Source organism: Thermobia domestica, chromosome 13 (assembly GCF_964235325.1).
Source record: "Thermobia domestica chromosome 13, izTheDome1.hap1.1, whole genome shotgun sequence".
Lineage (NCBI taxonomy): Eukaryota > Metazoa > Arthropoda > Insecta > Zygentoma > Lepismatidae > Thermobia > Thermobia domestica.
In genome coordinates this window covers 12,622,463-12,642,297 of record NC_137466.1, presented here as the reverse complement: position 1 = coordinate 12,642,297, position 19,835 = coordinate 12,622,463, and the positions used below count along the sequence as shown (strand labels likewise).

Below are 19,835 nucleotides of genomic sequence, written 5' to 3'. Positions count from 1 at the left end.
AAGGTGAACGCTCTACCACTGACCTGGTACTTGTGCAAGACTCTTGGCCTTGGTCTTGGTCTTGCACCCCTTGGTCTTGGTCTTGGTCTTGGTCTTGGTCTTGGTCTTGGTCTTGGTCTTGGTCTTGGTCTTGGTCTTGGTCTTGGTCTTGGTCTTGGTCTTGCAGTTTTTGCAAGAGTCTTGCAAAAACTGCAAGACCAAGACTTTTCCGCTCACCACTAGAAATATATGTCATTGCTTGGAAACATCTGGAGTATAGGACACATGTAATTACATAAATTTCTGTATAATCGTCAATAGTAATGCGCCTAGTAACTAACAGAAAACGAGCAGTGAAAACCAGGATATGGGCCCGATAAAATTGCAGTCATGTTTCACAGTTCTGAATATATACTGCAGATCATACACTTTTATGGGCGTGCACCCGACAAAAATGCAACACATGATTTGAAAGAAATTAAACAATGACTCGTGCGTCCACATCACATGTTTCAAAAGGTCCGTGTTGTATTTTTCTGGTACCATTGGCGTCTTAAAAGTTTTATGACCCGTTATCACTACTTTCGCTTGTGTAATCCGTACCTGTTTTTCCATCCATGTAAGCCACAGAGAACTGTGATCGTCGAGAGGGTTTTAGTTCTTACTTCCCTTGCATTTTAATCATGCTGTGGTTCTGAGTGACAATTCACTTTAATATTCGATGGAACCTGTCACTGGAAGTTTAATTCTGAGCACCGTTCCTCTTTACGTATGTAGTTTTGGTACAATTTTAATAGATGGTCATCATTTTGTACAATCAACCTCGCGAAACGAACCCAACTTTTAACTTTCGTCATGCTTATATTAAATAACCGAGAACCTGCTATTTAATCTCTTAAGAAATTACAAGTCACCAATTGTACATTATCACTTTTTTTCATTGTACTCCAGCGTGCTAGCGTTTTGCATGTAGTAGGAACTTTGCCCTAAGTCACTACCAGCAATCCGTCCCGTGAGCTTCGCCTTATCGTTGTCAACACAGATATGCATTAGGTAAGCACTAATCTAAGTAACGACTTCCAGTAATTTTGATACTATACATATTCACAAAAGTGCCAATAACCAGAGTTCAACATTTGTTTCCCAAGTAATTTGTCGATTGATTGAAGTTTAGCGTTTTTTCGAGCACTGAGGTTATATGGACTCTAATCAAGAACAAGTTGAACGACAGCAGACAAAATTTTGAGTTTCAAGTGGCCCTCTTCATGAAGCAGTTTTGGCTCTCATATCTAGTAATATTAGATCTCATTACCTTAGTTTTGTATATTTATTCCACTCGAGTAGCTGATCTTAGCTGAAATAAAAGTGTGAAATAATAAAGCAATAAACTATTCTTCTGTGGAACTTTACTCGCTCAGCCACATCAGAAATTTTGTACATAAGTGACTTCCTAATATAAAAGATACGAGTATAATTATCAATATATCACATATTGGAAAGTTACGTTGTAAAAATGGTCTGATTAAGCAATATAGGCTGTTTAACGAAATCGAGATTTAAGAGTAAGGGTTATAGTTTATAAGCCCAATTATAACTATCCCTATCAAAATCCAGTTTAACTTTATATATTTCCAATAATAGCATCAATTTTAGTATCTGTTGGTATAAACATGATACGACAGTACTTGATGGTATAGAATATAATAATTTCTGTCAACTTTCGATTTTCTTTTAAATAGTAGACACTTGTGAGATTGTTATTGAAGAGGATGGAAGCCAAAGAAACCCTAAGCTTTCTACCTACCACATTGAATTTCCGAGTACACAGACTTGCATTAAACGAAAGATCACACTGAACTGAAGTGACTCAATCAAAAGATAGATGGATATCTGAACTTCTAAAAGAATTTGTCAATCGCCATCGTGCAAAATTAAGTTATGGATATTGCTACGTAAAAACGTGTTTGTGTTCTGTTACATTATGTTGGTTTTCGCCTATTAATGTTTTCCCATGCTTTAGTTTCAAATGATCGTTGTGTAGATAAATAAAGTGTCCGTAATTATTATTTACTGTGATTGCTTCAGGAAACGGAAATAGTTTGCTTTTTCGGTAAGTATTACTATTGGAAGTTAAAGTATATATATACGTGTGTATGTGTGTGTGTGTGTGTGTGTGTGTATGTATGTATGTATGTATATCTATAAAAGAGAGTTGTATTTTAATGAATTTTCTATTGTAGGGAATATGCGTAGGTTGCTATGATGATACACAGTGTGCGCCAATGGGCGATCCAGCCCCAGAGTATCCACATAACGCCTACACAAATCAAACATTCTATTTGATGACGGGAGCGTCCACTCCATTCTGTGATAAAGGTTCGCAAGATAGTAAAGACTGGCAAAATAGAAATCATCATCACGATGGTGACAACGCCGATTATGCGAATGGTAACGACAACGGAAACAATAATGGTAATGATTATGGAAACGGGGATGGAAATAATAATAATAATGGTAATCAGAATCCTACTACAGAGACTTCAGATGCCGGAAACGGCGGTAGCCATGGTAAGAAAATCAACACCAAATTGTGTTTATCAAGTAGTTCATACTTTAAGAGGCAATATGGTTTGCTTTTCACATTTTAGAAGATAAAATCATTTGACATTTATCCACTGGCATAGTCTAAATTTAAAGTCTTTGTTCGTTATATATACGGGGGTTTTATGTAATTTGAGCACATTGGCATAGCACATATTTAACGCCCCTGATAAAGAAGTAGTAAGTGCTTTATTCTTAGTCAGATAAACTTTAAGCTTAATCAATTAATTTACAGTAGCACTTATTATTATTATATAAAATCAAAGGTTGTGATTGATTGGTCCTTAGTGTGACTTAGGAAAGGGAAAAATGTTACATTTACGAAACGAACAAGATCGTAATTGCAAATATACTTAACATTTATATACTAAACATCACATTTCAATCCTCGGTCTTAAAGTTTAAGTAACACATCTTAAGACTTACATTTTGAATCGTTTCTCGAAAATCTTCTAACAAAACTGTTATATTACTTGATGTAACTTCGTCTTCAATATACGAAATTACTAAGTTGTTGAAATAGTTTTCTGTTAATGCGGGTCTTGAATACTTTTCTATTCTTTTTAAAACAGAATCCGACACATTTGAAGTAACAGTGATCAGTAATACCTCAAGAACAGTGCCAACATTTTTGATAAATAGATTGAAAATCCTTTTCTTTCATTAATGTTGGCAGTCGAAGAGATGTTCCCTTTATCTTGCATGGTTCATGGACTATTTTCGCTTGCTTCCTTCTTTTGTTATTGGACATATTTCTTCTTCTTTCCTGTAGCCAGAGTAATTTCAATATTCTGATTTACATTCACGGATTTCTGATGAGCTTAGAAATGGAAAGACTCATCCACAAGGAATTCTTCTAAGTTCTCTGGGTAATAATACTAAGTTATTCCGCATCTTTGACTGACTCAGTGCACCTGTATGTAACTCAAAAATACTTGTAAACAGAGAAAAGTTTTGAAAATTATTGTTTCAAAGTAGCAACCCCTATCAATTTTTGTCCTCAGCTTTGCAATGGTGCGAAGGAATACTGCTTTTTCAAGGTTTCTTAACTTCTTATACCTCCTCGTGTTTTCCTCGCTGTCATCGGAGAAAGACATCTTCTCTTTATTTACTTTCAAAAGTAATTTCTTTTTTAATTTGTGAGTAAGATACATCCAGCATTCCAAATTTCCAGCATCGAAAACCGAAACATAGCCAATTCCCTGTTTCCAAATTTTCCAATTCTTTCAATGGTCTTGATCAATGAAAGCAATTTATGTTCACAAGAGGTTTGTCAAATGAAAGCCAAAGTTTGTAGATTGGTTTGCAAGACATAGTCAAAACCTTTCAAGCATCATCTCTCGTTGATAGTCTCGTTTCCGAGAGTCATTTTAGAGCAATATTTGCAGGTTCGTTTGATTTAAGTCTTTCTAATCTTTCAGTTGTTGCAAATGTATATATATATACTTCATGAATATATATATAATTCCTGTAAAATTAAAGAAATCTAAGCACTTTGAAAACTTCTTCCTCCAGCAGACTTTTCCACAAGATTTAAAGAGTGTACAGGCAAGGCACCACGAACTCCTTATCAGAATTTACATCTTTTCTGCTGTAATCATATTATGCAAGCTTCTGTCATATTGGAAGAAATATTGTAATGATTACCATGACGATTATTGATAAGCAAATATTTAGTGTTGTTGATGGTTAACACGGCCTCTTCTAGCTGATCATGCTGAGTAATGTTTGGAATGAAACGCAGAAATCTGCTACTAGTTCACCATCATATTCAAAATAGCACAATGTAATTCATCTAGATCTAGATAGCTTATATCAAGCGTAGAATGCGCTATAACTAGAAATGCTCCTTTATTTCATAAATAATTTCAAGTTTTATGTTTCAAGATACTAAGGTGATAATTTTACTATAATTTTTTCGGGACATATAACTCGTTAAGTACTTTCCTCTTCCACCACAATTTTCCAAATGATTAGCAGGAGAGCAAGGAAACCGACATAATTTTCATGTTTATGCTCTTAATTAGATTACTTGAAGTAATTTTTCACCATCACGACAATGCTGATGGAAAGAGGAATGAAGTTGTACAGGTCTTGAATGGCAGGAGGTATGATTTTCATAATACGTGATCAGTGTACATAACTCAGTTCCGTGAGACTAGGTTTAGGTCCAGGTTTGAGGTGGACCAGCAAGGTAATCAACTCCACTCCCAATGTTGCTGAAATCACATCGCCATGGTTTCAGCAAGTGAATGGACGCTTTATCACCTCTGAATACGGTGTCATTTCTCGTGTAAAAAGCATCTGAAACATAAGAGGACATAGTTCCATAAAATGCGACACAATCAGGCAGAAGTGATGCGACACGCAAGCATCAGCTCAAGATTCATTGGATACCAGAATATTGCAGCCCACAACATCACGGATCCGTTGTCATGTTTCGCAAATAGGTCGACAGGCTGCAATCATACGTTCCTTTGCCCGTTCATCACGCATAAATAAAGATCATAGTTTAAAATAAATTGAACGATGATTCACACGACTATATCAAACGTTTCAACTAATCAGGAATCCATATTGCTTCTTTGCGGTAGTATCGGTGTTCTCCTGAAACATATGGTCCATTATCAGCTGGTTCTCCCTGCAAACTGACCCTTCATGTCAATGATATATAACTCGAATCTTAGTGTGATTTTCGACATGAGCTGTGGGAAGCTTTGTTTAACTTCCTCCATCATTTGCACCAAAGTTATAAGACGAATGTAAGTTATAGTTTAGTTTAATTCTTTATGGTAACTTTCACTTGTGATTTTCTTCTGACCACTGTTCCTCTTTGGTGATGTTCTTTTGGTGTGAATTTAATAGACTGTCATGACCTTGGACACCTTCTCTCCCGACATACCCAATACATTAGTACTTTGGTCACGCTCGCTTTACATAACCAAGCGCCACTAATTTGTCCTGTTGGGAAATAAGAGAGATCTCCCGTTTTATACAAAAATAGTCTGCTCAGTTCACTGCATATTGCCATTGTATTGCTTGTCAAGTAGTACAATATTTGCCCTAATACATCACCACAAAGATCCTAGCTGCACTGTCGCCGTCTGACCGTTGCCAACCCAAGCATCAGAATAGGCGTTAAAATTGTGTTAATTGGGGCAACACCAACACTCTAAGGCCAATAGCACTACAAAAAATATAGTAATAAATTACTAAACTAACGATTATAGCATACAATTATGTGCACTATATGAAATGTTTGTCATTCACAATTGTCACATAAAAGATTCGTGTTGCTGTGAAGTCGCAATCAAAACAAACCATAGAGAAGAGTCGGATTTTCTCAGCCCTGTGGGGAAGACAGGTTACTAGGTCAACTTCAACATAAAACTTGTACATCTTTCGTGCTATGAGAAGGTCATTAATAATTCCACAACACATATTACTGTTCGTGAACTATTCATGTAGTTTATAGATATACGGAAATCTGAAAGTTTAGGGTTAAAATATACCGCTATTTATAACTAAAAGATATATGAAAATTGTAATGAATTACAAACGAGAGAAACAACAAAAAGTGTTGTAACATAAAATGTACGAAACATGAACTTTTTATACAAAAAAAATGGTTAATGCGGGGTAGTGGAGAGAAGATGAAAATTCCACATAGCATACAAAAATGTTCGTTAATTTATATTAAATGTGACGTTATCCACTTTATAGGGAAACATTAAAATATTAGCGTTCTCTTCATATGTAGGAAAGTACAAAAACTCTACCCATGTTTGTCTCAGATTTTACAATGTTCAAACATAAAACAGTGGTCTGAATAAAGAACACAGCCCTAATGAAACAACTAAATCAAAATTATACATTGCACCCAATCTGTGCAACGTTTCTCTCGCAAAAGTGATCACGTCAGATAGCACCATAATTTTGCTTATGAGTTTTCTCATTTTTATACTGTGCGTACGAAATTTTTCCACATACCTGAACATTCTTTTGTGTTTTACAACCTTTAAAGTTTCATATTTTACTATATTTTTCTATGACAAATTCGATAAATGTTGTAGGTACTCAAAGCTTGGCACTATTGTCCATTTGTTTTACATTATTATAATATATTTTCAGTGATTATAATCGTTCTTTCAACAATCATTTGTTTGTCACAATTCCCTCTTAATAGTACTACTTCTCTTCCTCATATTTGACGCTTTTTAGATTCTACAGTAGCTCAAGAAGACATACCACGAGTTACTGCGTATTGTAAGTGGAAATCACCAATGGTTCTAGAGTCTTAATGTGTGCTGCTCTTCGGATGAACTTCGCCTGCTTTGTTCAAAAATGTAATTTAATATGGTGAAGATGGGAGTAAATAATACGGAGCAATCTCGTTTAGGTCAACCGGAAGAGTACCGCAGACCTCAAAACCATTTAGAGCGATTCGCGGAGTCGCTGATCTTACCTATGCTTCTTTGAAACCACTTCCTAAAGTTACCTTTGTAAGTGACATCGTTCATTATGCTTTCATCCATAAATGTCACATTGCATTATAATACTGCTACAATAGTTTGAATGAAGCTACATCTAGTGGTGAAAGCGATGCATGGAATATGGTGGCAGGAAGAAGAGATGGATTCCACCATTAAAATCTTAGGTTAAGATAATGACACAATTGGTCATGTTCATGCAGAAGCAATAAAACATCCTCTGGACGTTTAAGTTTTGCAAAATGATTTACGGAGGAAGCAAATGCGTCTAATACTACGTAATCAGAGTCGGGTTGACAGGTTGACTGGCATTAGCATACTGCTCATATTTTTTCTGTGTGGAACCATGAGCACCATAGATGATGCTCAAAAAGATTTTTGAGCATCATATATGATAGTCATTTTCAAAAATTAGTGTCAGGAGACATGAGCATCACATATGGTACTAGGCTTCTATTGGTACATTTTCGACATTTTCGGGAAAAACAAAATATTGCGACAACAATGTGATATAACTATCCAAATTCGACCCAAATGTAAGCAGAAATTGTATTGGCCTCGTGGGACGAGTTCCCTCAAATCACTTTTGCAGCCAACCTGTTAAGAAACAGACGAACCTGACGGCATGTCAGTTGCAAGAGTTCTATTTTCATCCGCTTTCACTTCATCACAATAAATCACGGAATTAATTGCCCGAAGGGAATTAAGCAAGCCAGAATGGTAACTGTCTATTTTTTATCTGTGTTCCTTGTACAAAAGCATTCTTTTCCACTTTCACTGTTATTCCTTTTCCTGATTTGTAAGTGACTTGAAGACCAATTTCATCGCAGTTGAAAATCCGCTGAGGTTTATTCCAAAGTTTCACTCTTCCAAACATCTCTTCACATGTAGAACAAAACTTAAAATTAGAATTGACCCACAACTTCTTTCCCCAAACCTCTTCCCCTGGCAAAGAATAGATTCTATGCCTCCTTGATTATCAAATTTGAATATTGTTTCATGGAATTGTAGACTCAATCTCAGCCTGCTAGTTTCGTTACTTTGCTAAGTCTTTTTGTTTTACTTTTCAGATACTGAAACGTAACAAGACTGAAATCTCGAAGTGTAAATTTGAATCCATACGCGTCTTTCTCTTAACGAATGCTGGTTTTCTCCAGAAAATGCAACGTGTCCACGTAAATGCTTATTCAATTTAATTTTGGAAAGTCCCTCACGTAATGTATTCCGAGGTACTTCAAAAAATCTCACTTTAGTGGCAAGGAGATTTCATCGTTTACGGCCTCTATACCTGCTTCCATTGTGTTCAGATTCTTAGAGCGTCTCATGGTTTATGTATGTAACTTCGAACAATGTTGCACTCGAAAAAGGATTCAGACATTGTCTTCCCTATGTATTAAATACTATTTTACTATTTTTGATATGCACAGTATTAATAATCACAACGAAATAAAATCTAATCTGTCGAAGTCGCCCAAATTTGAAAATCGAAAGTAAGTCAAACATATATATATATATCTTCCAGTTAACTACATTTTATGCAGGCTAGAAACATCACAGCGATGAACCAATTATCGATGATCCAACTTTCAGTTATATGCTATCGGGCTCAAGCACCCCGAAATACATTTGTTATATGCGAAACTTCATTAAAATTTGTCCGCACCGAAATGGAAAACATAAATTCCTATTCACCTGTTGTTCGTAACCCTCCCCGAAACAAAATCCCAAATACGCCACTGAATATATATATCGTGGTTATGTGAGATCGATAACTGACTGAGATATACGATATCTTGTAAAAGCTGACAAGTAAGGTTTGTGTAAGGTGGCAACGCTGCACAGCGGGTTGGAATCCCAATAACCTGGTTAAAATATAAAAACAGAGTTCAATTGCATTCCTTTACGTACTCGTGGATTTTGAGGACGCTGATAACCATGATAAAATCAAGAGTAAAAAAGCCGCTGCTGTGCAGCGTTGCCATCTTTTACAAACCTTAGTTCTCTGCTTTAACAAGATACCGAATATATATGTCAGTACGTGAGTTATCAATCCCACATAACCACGGCTACTCCTGATGCTCTTCTGCTTTGCATTATAGGCTTTAAAGCATAGAGCACTAGTGAAATTTTCCGAGTTATTGTGTCCCTTCAAAACTCATTTTTCTCTTTTGTTGGCGGCAACACTGTTCAGTGTATTCTTCTAGACTTCGAGTCAACGCAAGCAATTCTTATCAATATCTGATTGAAGGTGTACAAAACGTTAGTACCTCAATCCCTGTATGCGCCAACACATGTTACACGTTATTTCTCGAAAAGTTTGCAACACTGATCTACCTTTACAATCTTTCTTGCCTTTATTTTCATCGCTGCTTCCAATGATGATGTTAAATTTAGGTCATTCTATTTACCAAAACAAAACTTTCCCTTGGGTTGGCAACACTATTCATCCGGTGTGTTTGTCAACACAAGAGCAGATGTCGCCCTTTCTCTAGTTGCTCCGTGCAAAGTTTTGTTTCTCTGTCTCTTTTAGTTTCTCCGTTATCACGGTTGGAAATTCTAAATGATATAATATGGAAACGCCATTTCATGATTTGTCGTCAAGTTGGCACGGGTTAACGTTCTCGTAGAGAGCTGTTGTTTCACTAATGCATGTTTATGGTCATATAAAATACATCTGGGAGGTGTGTGTATCGCAACACGAAATTACCTAAATGTCGCCAGATGGTTACTGTTTGTGGCTATGCTATTCCAATAATTTAACAGTGTTACTAACTTATATTAAAGTTACATTTTTCAAATATCACTACTTCAGGTTATATATTTAAAACGAATAGTTTTAATGCTGTTTATTCTGGACGGTGTTTTATACTAAGGAGGTTAAGATGCCATCAACATCTGCATAATGTAGGTCTGTACAATAGTTATAAAGCAAGTGGTATAGATGGATAAATGCACATCTAAAATACCTTAAGTACTATGAGAATGATTGGACCATTTTTGAATGAATAGGAACAAAGTTACAATCTTTAAAATTTGACCTTATTCAAAATTATTTATTAAAAGAATAGGTAAATGCCACTTTCGATTATAAATTTGGATTTCATTATATGTAAGTACAGCACGTTATGTGTTTAGAATGGCAGTAGTGTTTTTAATTAATTTTGGAATATAGGTAATGCATACTTCCATCTGAATATTTATCATGTCAATTTGATAAAGAGGGCATTCTACGTCCCTTTAGTATTTGCTGCCCTATGTACGCTACTACCTTAAGATGACAATCGCCCATGCTAACTGAACAACTATACAATATTCCTTTCAGCTGAGTATCAGCATTTTCTGAACATTCTATGACGAACAGAATGCTTAAAGAATGTTCAAAGAATGTAGGTCAGTCCGTGTGAACCAGGGAATACTCCCATTCTAATTCCATTACCATGAGCTAGAATGTAAAATTTGGTAGTTTAAGAAAAATGTTAGCATTATTATTACTTTACATTTTCCACCCGTATGTAGTTTTATTAATTTATATTCTCAAGTCACTGGCGTAACTAGTTTTACTGAGCTCTGGATCTATCGATCATCGATTTACACATACCCCCTGTCCCACGCATTTCATATATGTATTTATCTTTTTCGTAAGTTGTCGCTATTGTCCGGTATCGCCTAACGGGATCCAGAAAAGGGCCGCGATGCCCGTGCGCCTCTCCCTGAGGAGTGAATTACTCCCTAATGAAGTACTTGTTCAAAGCATGTGGGAAAAATTTTGAAAATTTCTATCAAAAGGAAGATTCTGAGTGCGTTCTCAACTCATTGCAGATAATGCGTGCGTTTCAAGTTCATAATAATCCTGGAGTCTCTCGGTTGAACAACATGGATTTTTTCAATGCCACCTTCAGAAGGGCGGAGAAAAATACGTATTATGAAGCAACTGCTATCCACAGTTTTAGTTAGCAAACCCAATATCGAAAAATGTCTCAAGTTTATTTTCAGACCTGCGCCCCATCTAAAAAGTTTCAGACCGATTCTCTTCCGGTATCGTTTTTTGCCAATTAACTGGTAATAGTCGTAACATACATTTTGCAATACTTTCATATCCTCGGTTATTCACTCTGATTTGCGTCTCGATAAAAAAAGTGCGTGCTCGTAGATTAACCAAGGTAAGGTGATGATAGGAATGCGGATGGGGAAGCAATCTGTTATTTTATTAATTAAGAAAGTACAAACGTAGAAGTAAATGACAGACAGCAAAGGCAAATGAACTTAGAAAAAAAAGTCGAAAGGTGATTTAACTTAAAACGAATGGTTATTCTTTTCACTGTAATGTTCTTTTAAAATAAAATGTCCCATTGTTCCAAATAAGATACTTTGCCATGTGTCCAAATACACATATCTTCACAAAACGTTCTGTGCATCAGGAACGGTTTTCCGTATTCTTTTTTCTCGCTCTTGCGCCGTGGAGCAACTTCTCCATTCGCTTCATTGTAGTTAAGCCACTGTCTCCAGTTAATCTTAATTTCTTTGTATATATTCATTTGTTATTTGAGTACTAATAGTCAATTACAACAATAACAACGGTTATTTGTAACTTCTTTTCTTTTTAAAACGCGTAATAAAATTCTAAATATATTTAATACCTGTAATTGTTTCTTATTAACACAAATACTGTAGTTCATCTGTAGTGTGATTAAAATACAGTAAACCCACGTTAACACGAATTCCAAGGGACTGAAAAATCAGGAGTTCGTGTTAAAAAAAATTCGTGTTAACCGGGGACGCAAATTTTATTATTCGAATACATTTTCTCCATACATACGCACTACAGTATACAGACTATACATACCACTACAGTTTATTATGTATGTCATAGAAAACACTAGAGATAGTATCGAGATGAGACTGAGTAGTCTTGGTCTCCTCTCGGTTCCAAATTCGAGACAAGACCAAGACTATTCTCCGTCTTGATACCATCCACAGAATTGTATCGAGACGAGACTGACAGTTTCGGTCTCGTCTCGATTTCGAAAAGCACGACTCGGTCTCAAATTCGAGTTAAGATCGAGATCGAGAAAAGTGAAAACAGTACAGTAAGTTTATTATTATATCTTCGAAGATTTAAAAAAAAAGTTTCCTCGCAGAAAATCCAGGTCAAGTTATAAAATTGATAACTTCGCTAGCAGGTTGGGTACCGCTAGTAACGGAAAGGTATTTATGACTGCTGTCACCAGTTTGGAGTTACAGGGGAAAGAATATGTTTTGTTTCGAGCTGTCGTCAGCAGCTCGTCTGCCAAGCACCTGCATGTTCATCGTTTGACGGAGGACAGAATCAACACCTCATAAGAGAGGAAAGATACCTGTTTCTGGTTTTTCTCTTATTTACAAGGCAATTTTCGTCTGTATAAATACTGTATGACAAAAAACGATCTGGAATGAAATCTGAAATAAGAAAAATAATCCAAAAAGAAACAAATAAACAAAAAAAATTGAAAGTGTTCGTGTTAAATGAAAACTTTTACTGAGTCAAGGGACTAAAAATTAGTTCGTAATTCGTGCTAACCGAAATTCGTGTTAACCGATAAAACTTCCTATAAGATAACGCACAGCGATGCCGGGACCGAAATTTTGTTCGTCCTAACCGAGTGTTCGGCTTAAGCGAGTTCGTGTTAACGAGGTTATACTGTATTTTTTCTACTATTGCATGCACAAATGCTTGTTGATGTACAGGTTTTTTGAAAACCTCTCGAGCTTAAGAGGTAAATATCTCCACCAAACACAAATCTATGCTAGTCATAAAAGTAATACATTTATGTATATTGAAGTGAGAATTTACTTTTATTACAGGATCTTACCCTTACACATTGCATTTCGAATTGGAACCATATCTATCGTCAGGCGTTCCTGCTGAAGGCGTTTTGTACTTTGATGTGACTGGAGATCGCGCTCTGTATCTGGGACAATCGTAAGAATTTATAATCTAATAAGTGTTGTTATTGTTTTCATTTCTGTTGTTTATTTAAGTAGTTTAGATCAGATTTACCAACCTATTTTATGTCACAATCTCCTTTCATCAGTCTGTCCTGCCAGCAATCCGCATAAGGAATTTACAGTAATTTCTCTAATTTTTGCTAGTTTTTTTTTCAATTTAATATTTTGTTTAATTACTGTTATTAGCTGCACTTCACTACCTTTAAGTATGAAAACAAATAAATCTTATCAAACAGAAATTCAAAATCATTTTAATTTTTCTGCTTTAAAACATACGTTTATTTTTTCACCTCCGTTGACAATATTCATAAATTCCTCTCCTGACTCCCTTAGGGGCCCCGACCCCTAAGTTGAGAAAGCCCAGTTTAACATCTACTGTTAATTTACAGGATCATGAAGGGCAAAACGGATTACTGTTAACATGTTTGCTCGTGGGAATATGAATTTATATGAATTTATCCAGCTTTGAATTAATTTAGTTCAATTTTAAACGCTGTACATTCCCACGTAGTAAGGAAACGTAGACGCCCGGAAAAGTAAATCTTGAAACTTATTATTTTAAGATGAGTACAACATGTATTGAAGTCGTTTGATCAAATTCCTTCATTACTACTTCAAACAAATGTTCTTTCAGTTTATATAAAGAAATATATCACACATAACATAATGTGAAAAAATGTAACACTTGTTTACTGTTGTCATTATTGGTTGAAATTTTTACAATGTTAGCTTTTGTTTTTTTATTTATTTATATTCTTTCACGTATTACTACGGAAAAAGTAAAATGACGTTAAGACATACCATTCATCTGTGTTTATCACGAAGTAAAGAATTGAGAACAACTTTCAGCATTCCAAGATCGGCGGATCAGGGCGGAAATTGCTACCTCCTAGGCAAAGATCAACAAGTATACGAGACTTATAACTAAGTAAATAAAATACCGAAAAGTTAACTTAAGCACATACACTGTTGGGCAAATTTCAATTGAATTAACAATAAACAATTAATCTCTAAATTTAATTGTTAATTGTAATTAAAAATTGAAATAAGTAATGGTTAATTGTTAATTGCAGTTGGCTATTAATAAATGAGAATCAATTGAAATTAATCAATCGATTGAAATTAATTGCAGTGGAAAGTAATTGAAATTGAATTCAGTATTCAATTGCAATTGAAATTAATTGGCTATTAATTCAATTAGAATTGATTTCCAAAGCAATTACTTTCAACTGATTGATCAATTGCTATTCAATTTCACTGATTAATTTTCAACACTGTAGTTCAGAGAATGTGTGGGTCAATGAAAACTTTACCCACGACCAACTGACCCACCATCCAACATGAACCACTCCGACCCACCGTCCACCCTGAACCACTCTCACCCACTGTGACCCACAAAACCAACAAAACCCATCGTCATCAACTCTGACCTATGATCCACGCCCTCTTCTCTACTAATTAAAGAGTTTACAGTTGTAATAAAACAAGGCTTTGAAAAAATCAGTCATTGGAGTTCGAATTTCTACGATTAATCGCTCAAGCACCGCCCTATTACAATAACGTTGGATCTGACTTTTACGAAACAAAATGGTAAAGTGTTTGTCATGGACCAAATTACGTTGAATTCGATTAGAGGAAAGCAGGGCAGAACGGGTAAGCGGGGCAGAACAATGTACTCTTCCTATTTCCCAGCTATGGTTCTGCAGCCTTGCAGAAGCAGCAGAAAACTGAATGTCGACTCCCCACCCATGCATTGAGCAAGCAGCGTCAGTATTGCAAAAGGCGTGTGGTACATACGAATCGTTTTAGAGTTATCTCTCTTGTTTTCGACGCCTGTTGCAACATCAATGGAAACAAAACTCATGTAATATCAAATAAGAATAAACAGAATGCTGAAGTCCTAATTATAGTTTCAGAGTATCATGGTTGTGGTAAGTTTTAGTGACTATAATATGGATACATTCCCACGTAGTTACGGCTGACACTATATGAAGCACCAACATGTGTATCGGGGCGGAACGGGGTAGGGGTGGAATGGGCTACTAATATCACATTACAACCAACAGAAGAAACACAAACCAATGAGAAATGTCTACAAAGTGTTCCAGGAAGTTGTCGCCATGCAGCACCGAATCCAGGATCTTCACGTCATTCACAGAACCACATCTCCCAGATGTTACTAGGTTTTCAGGAAGTAGATTCCTTGATGAATGCATTCGAGGACATTCGACATCAACCACAGGAACAGACATTCCAGATATGACAACCTTTTTACACATGTCCTCGAAGGATATTTTACCTTTACCCAGAGTTAAGACTGGTGGCTGGACACGGACCAGAAGACGAGAAAAAAACAGCAACATTCACATCATCGACGTATAGAGCAACATTAGAAACAAGAGTCAAGAAAGAGGAAACAAAAGATAGAAGGAAGAAGAGGAAGCAGCAGGGCAAGGAGAAGCTGGCGAAGAGGATGGATCACACACTTGGGTATGGAGGAGAGCTCACAGAGCAATAAAGAGAATAAATTGAGCGCTATTTATTAGAAGAAAGTACACGCCTTTATTGTACTGGGTGGTATTCCAAATCCAACTAGGGATGGATTGCATGTATGCTGTGCAAATTGAAGTCACATAATTCATGTATATGTGTACATAATGACGACAACAAAGAAGTTTGCGTTTGTAAGTACTGCCAGCCTTAATTCGATGCACCCCATTGTGCCCCGTGTATTCACGTCCCTTCGTAAAAACATTACTTTCGATAATCGCGTGCGCGTCTTAATTAACACACACACATTAACCAACTACAGGAGCTCTTTGCACGTAAAACTTCAAATAATATGTTAACTTCATTTTGAACATTCACTTGTCATTTTTATTACCCTTACATAGCCATTTATGTAACGTACCTCGCTCCGCCCTGCCTTCCATTATATAGATAATTTCCTTCTTTAATTATAGATGCTTTTCAGTCGCAAAAAATGAAATTTGAAAGACCCAAATCAAAGTAGACCAACGTAAAGGAGAGAAGTGTAAAATTTTCCATATAATTAAGCGTACTGTACAAACTTTAAAAATTCCATGTAATTAAGCTTAAATTAAATACAAATTTTATTTATATTTTTCTCACAATTGTATGGCTTGGTTCTCTTGCGCTCTGAACGCTAAACACAAGCTTCAGCAATTATTACAGTAGAAAGCAGTGGATATATAATGCTAAAAACTCAATTTGTTTCTCAACGAATATTGATTGTTTTCGATTAGTTTTACAAATCTATCCACTATCAGTTCCCATGTGTAGAAAGTGTCCCCCTGTAAAAGAAATTTAAAAAATGCTAGGATACGTTCTGTTAATATTTAGCTCCCTAAATTGAAGTAGAGTTTTGGGTCGAGCCCAGTTTGATAAATAGCTTCCTCGTTTAACTCGTTTTAACTCGTTTTAAAATCATAGCCTGATTATACTGGAAAGCGAAAGCCATGAGAAAGGTAAGCAGTAATGTGGAATACTTCTAGTGTTGCTCTCGACAGGGGTGCATCTTGTCTCGTACTTTTAGTGTCTCGTCTCGTCTCGATAACGAGAGGACGAAAGATTTCGTCGGGATGAGCCATCGGCTTTGCTCAATTGAGTCCATGACTTGAGCCTGCTCAGTAGGAACAAGTCACCGACTTGGCTCAATTGGAGCCGATGGCTCGAGCCAGCTCCCTTGAAACGAGTCCATCGACTCGGTTCGAGTCAGCTCAACTGAGCCAATGGTTCCAACCGGCTCGGTTGGAGTGAGCAAACAGCTCGGTTCGGTTCCGCTCGGGGAGTGATCGCTTCGAGCTGGCTCGGTTGGGTGAGCTGTTGGCTCGGCTCACTTCTTGGTTTCGCTCGATAGTGAATGAGCTGAGAGCAGAGCCTCTTGAGTCGTTGATAACCCTAAACCCGGGTCGAGCAGTTTTCAACATGTTTGGCCGGCACCCTATAACATTTAATAGTTTTGGCTTGATCACGAATACCTGCTAATCCTGAACTCAAACCCAGAACCTCGTGAACGATGTCCTTGCCTCCCTAAGGATTCTCGACGACGAGATCGTCAGTCAACTAGTTTTTAGGTAAAAACCGCCTATGTTCCCTGTTTATACACGGTCTTGCTATACTACTACTACTACTACTACTACTACTACTACTACTACTACTACTACTACTAATAATAATAATAATAATAATAATAATAATAATAATAATAATAATAATAATAATAATAGTGGTAGCAGTAGTTGTAGTAGTAGTAGTATTAAATATAATGATATTGTCTACGAAGGATACTTTACGAGAGTAGTACTTGGAACTACAAAAACGATTTAGCTCGAATTGATTCGACTCGACTCGAATTCTCATCGAGTTGGAGGAAAGTTTTCAAGCCGAGTTTTAGAGTCGAGCTCAAAGAGTCTGCTTCCAGTCGAGTCGAGTTTTAAAGAAAACTCGCTCGAACTCGCTAGTACCCAACCCTGTACGAAAAAAAAAAAGTTGGAAGAAATAAACCCCTTTCGCTACCGACCACTTTCGTTCGTCAAGATGAGTTGGCTTGGATAGGGGTTGGACAAAAAATCTAAAAAGTTTGCAAAAGTCTGAAAATCGTACCTAGTATCTTTTGGGTCTCCGTTAGCGTCAAAAACAGCTTACATCCGACATGGAATGGACGTGTACAGCTCATGAATCGTGGTGTGTGGAATGTTGTACCATTCTTTCTCCAAAACATGCTCCAGTTCCTTAAGGGATACTGGTGGAGGGTAATGAGACCGAACACGCCTTTCTAACTCAGACCACAATGGCTCAATGATGTTCAGATCTGGTGATTCTGGAACCCACGGGAGGTTTGATGGCTTCTGGTCATGCTCCTCAAATCATGATTTCACCGTTTTTGCAGTATGACAGGGTGCCAAATGATCTTGGTAGACGCCATCACCATCAGGCAACAATATTTGGACCATGGGTAGTAGCTGGTCCCCCAAAATGGCCTTCCATGCAGAGATATGATGGAACCTTGTGACGAAATCCTGGTACAGACAACGCCAATTTGTAGTGTAAGGTCCGCAGTTTGTATATTTATATGAACCAAGATTCTGATTTATCAAAATACATCCAAACACTGTATTATATTACCTTTTTATTGTAGTACGTAACAGTTAAACATTTACACATTTTTAAAAATTGTACATACAGTTTTCACGACATGGATCCTTCGTTTATATATTATTTATTTTCGTTTCTATGACAAACTAAACTCACATCGTCAAAACACTATCATAACAAAATATCATCGCATAACAATAGAAAATAAATTACTTCTCTTTCTCTTTTCATATTCTTCTTCTTCTTTCTTGAACAACCTGTCCATATTTTGAAAGTACATTTTGCCGATAAGTACAAATAAAGATGTTTTAAAATATAGAAGTATCATTGTATGTGGGGCCTGGACAATAGGACCTTTTTCTCTAAAAATAAATAAAAAAAGAGAAGTCCTGGACCGTTAACTATTACATACTAATTACTTAAGTTTCTGAATGACCCTCGTATATATATAAAAATTACATTTCATATACGCATATATCATATTTATTTTTAATCAATATTATTTTCATATTTTATCTTAATTCTCTTAATTAATTTCATTTCAAATATTTATACACCTCAATGTCGATAAAAAAAAGGTACATTCAGATAACGGCATAGAAGTTGTTTAATTTTAGGTCCTTTTGGAGCCATTGATACGTACTACAAGTTGAAGGTTAACTAAATCTATATTATTTTATCGGGCAAAACTAAGAAGATTGTGAAAACGATATCATTATGACATTTACATGATTGTTCTTTTAAACAATTAAGGATCAAATATATGATAAATTCAAACAAAATACAAATTAAAATTGAAATATCGACAATATCTAGAACAAAACAAGATAATCAGCCAGAGGAAACTAATGTTTTAACTAATTGCATCCATTTACTTTTAGCATACTTTGAAGGACGCCATAACTTAAGTTCATCAATATTGCGTGAACCCAAAGTTCGAAAACTCTAAGACTAATTTGTTTGATACCTAAATGTGTTATTATTATTCATACTATCTTCATAGAATTCAAATAAAGTGCAAATAACAAACGAAATCATAACGGTATTTACAGTGAAATAAAGCAAGGATCAATTGAATATATTCTTTCGGACAACACAACATTAGCTTAGGTTACATGACTAACGAATTCGTTTAAGTTGAATTGAAAATCGTAAATCGGAATACAGTCTTGCATGTTATTACTTTCTACAGTTCTTTGTTTCTTATATTGAGAATTTTTGCCACCTATGAAATTTCTACGAAATCCAATTCGAGGAAATTAGATCTAATGATTACATCTTTCCTAAGTGTAGTACGATTACTATTACAGTTGTTACTACGATTAGATTTGGTTAAATTCACTGTACACGTGAATTTAACATTACTTTTTACATTGGAATCACACTTTAATCTCACATGGATATTTCGAACTTGGTTCCGATTAAGGCTAGTTTGGTTCAGGTTGGTATTGTATTGCACCATTAATGAACTTTCAATGTTTTGCAATGTCATACCTAGATAATTGAAGTCAACGCATTGCATCACGTTCTGTAAAAGCACCATCGCATTGTTCACTATTATCATTTTGGTCTTTTCGTTGAGAGAACATTTCAACAGCTCCAACTCAATCGACCAATCAGTACAACCAATGGTGGGAACACACGTTCTCTTTCTGACTTTCA

At 36.0% G+C, this 19,835-nt stretch overlaps 1 protein-coding gene across 1 annotated transcript in view; it reads left to right on the top strand.

Moving 5' to 3' along the window:
• Positions 1–19,835, top strand: part of LOC145669124 (pancreatic lipase-related protein 2-like) — a 217,691-nt gene that overhangs the window by 172,067 nt on the left and 25,789 nt on the right. Inside the window, exons 9-10 of the mRNA XM_081737470.1 lie at positions 2,220–2,547; positions 12,912–13,029. Coding sequence (XP_081593596.1) covers positions 2,220–2,547; positions 12,912–13,029 — 446 coding nt within the window. The remainder of the gene's footprint in view (positions 1–2,219; positions 2,548–12,911; positions 13,030–19,835) is intronic.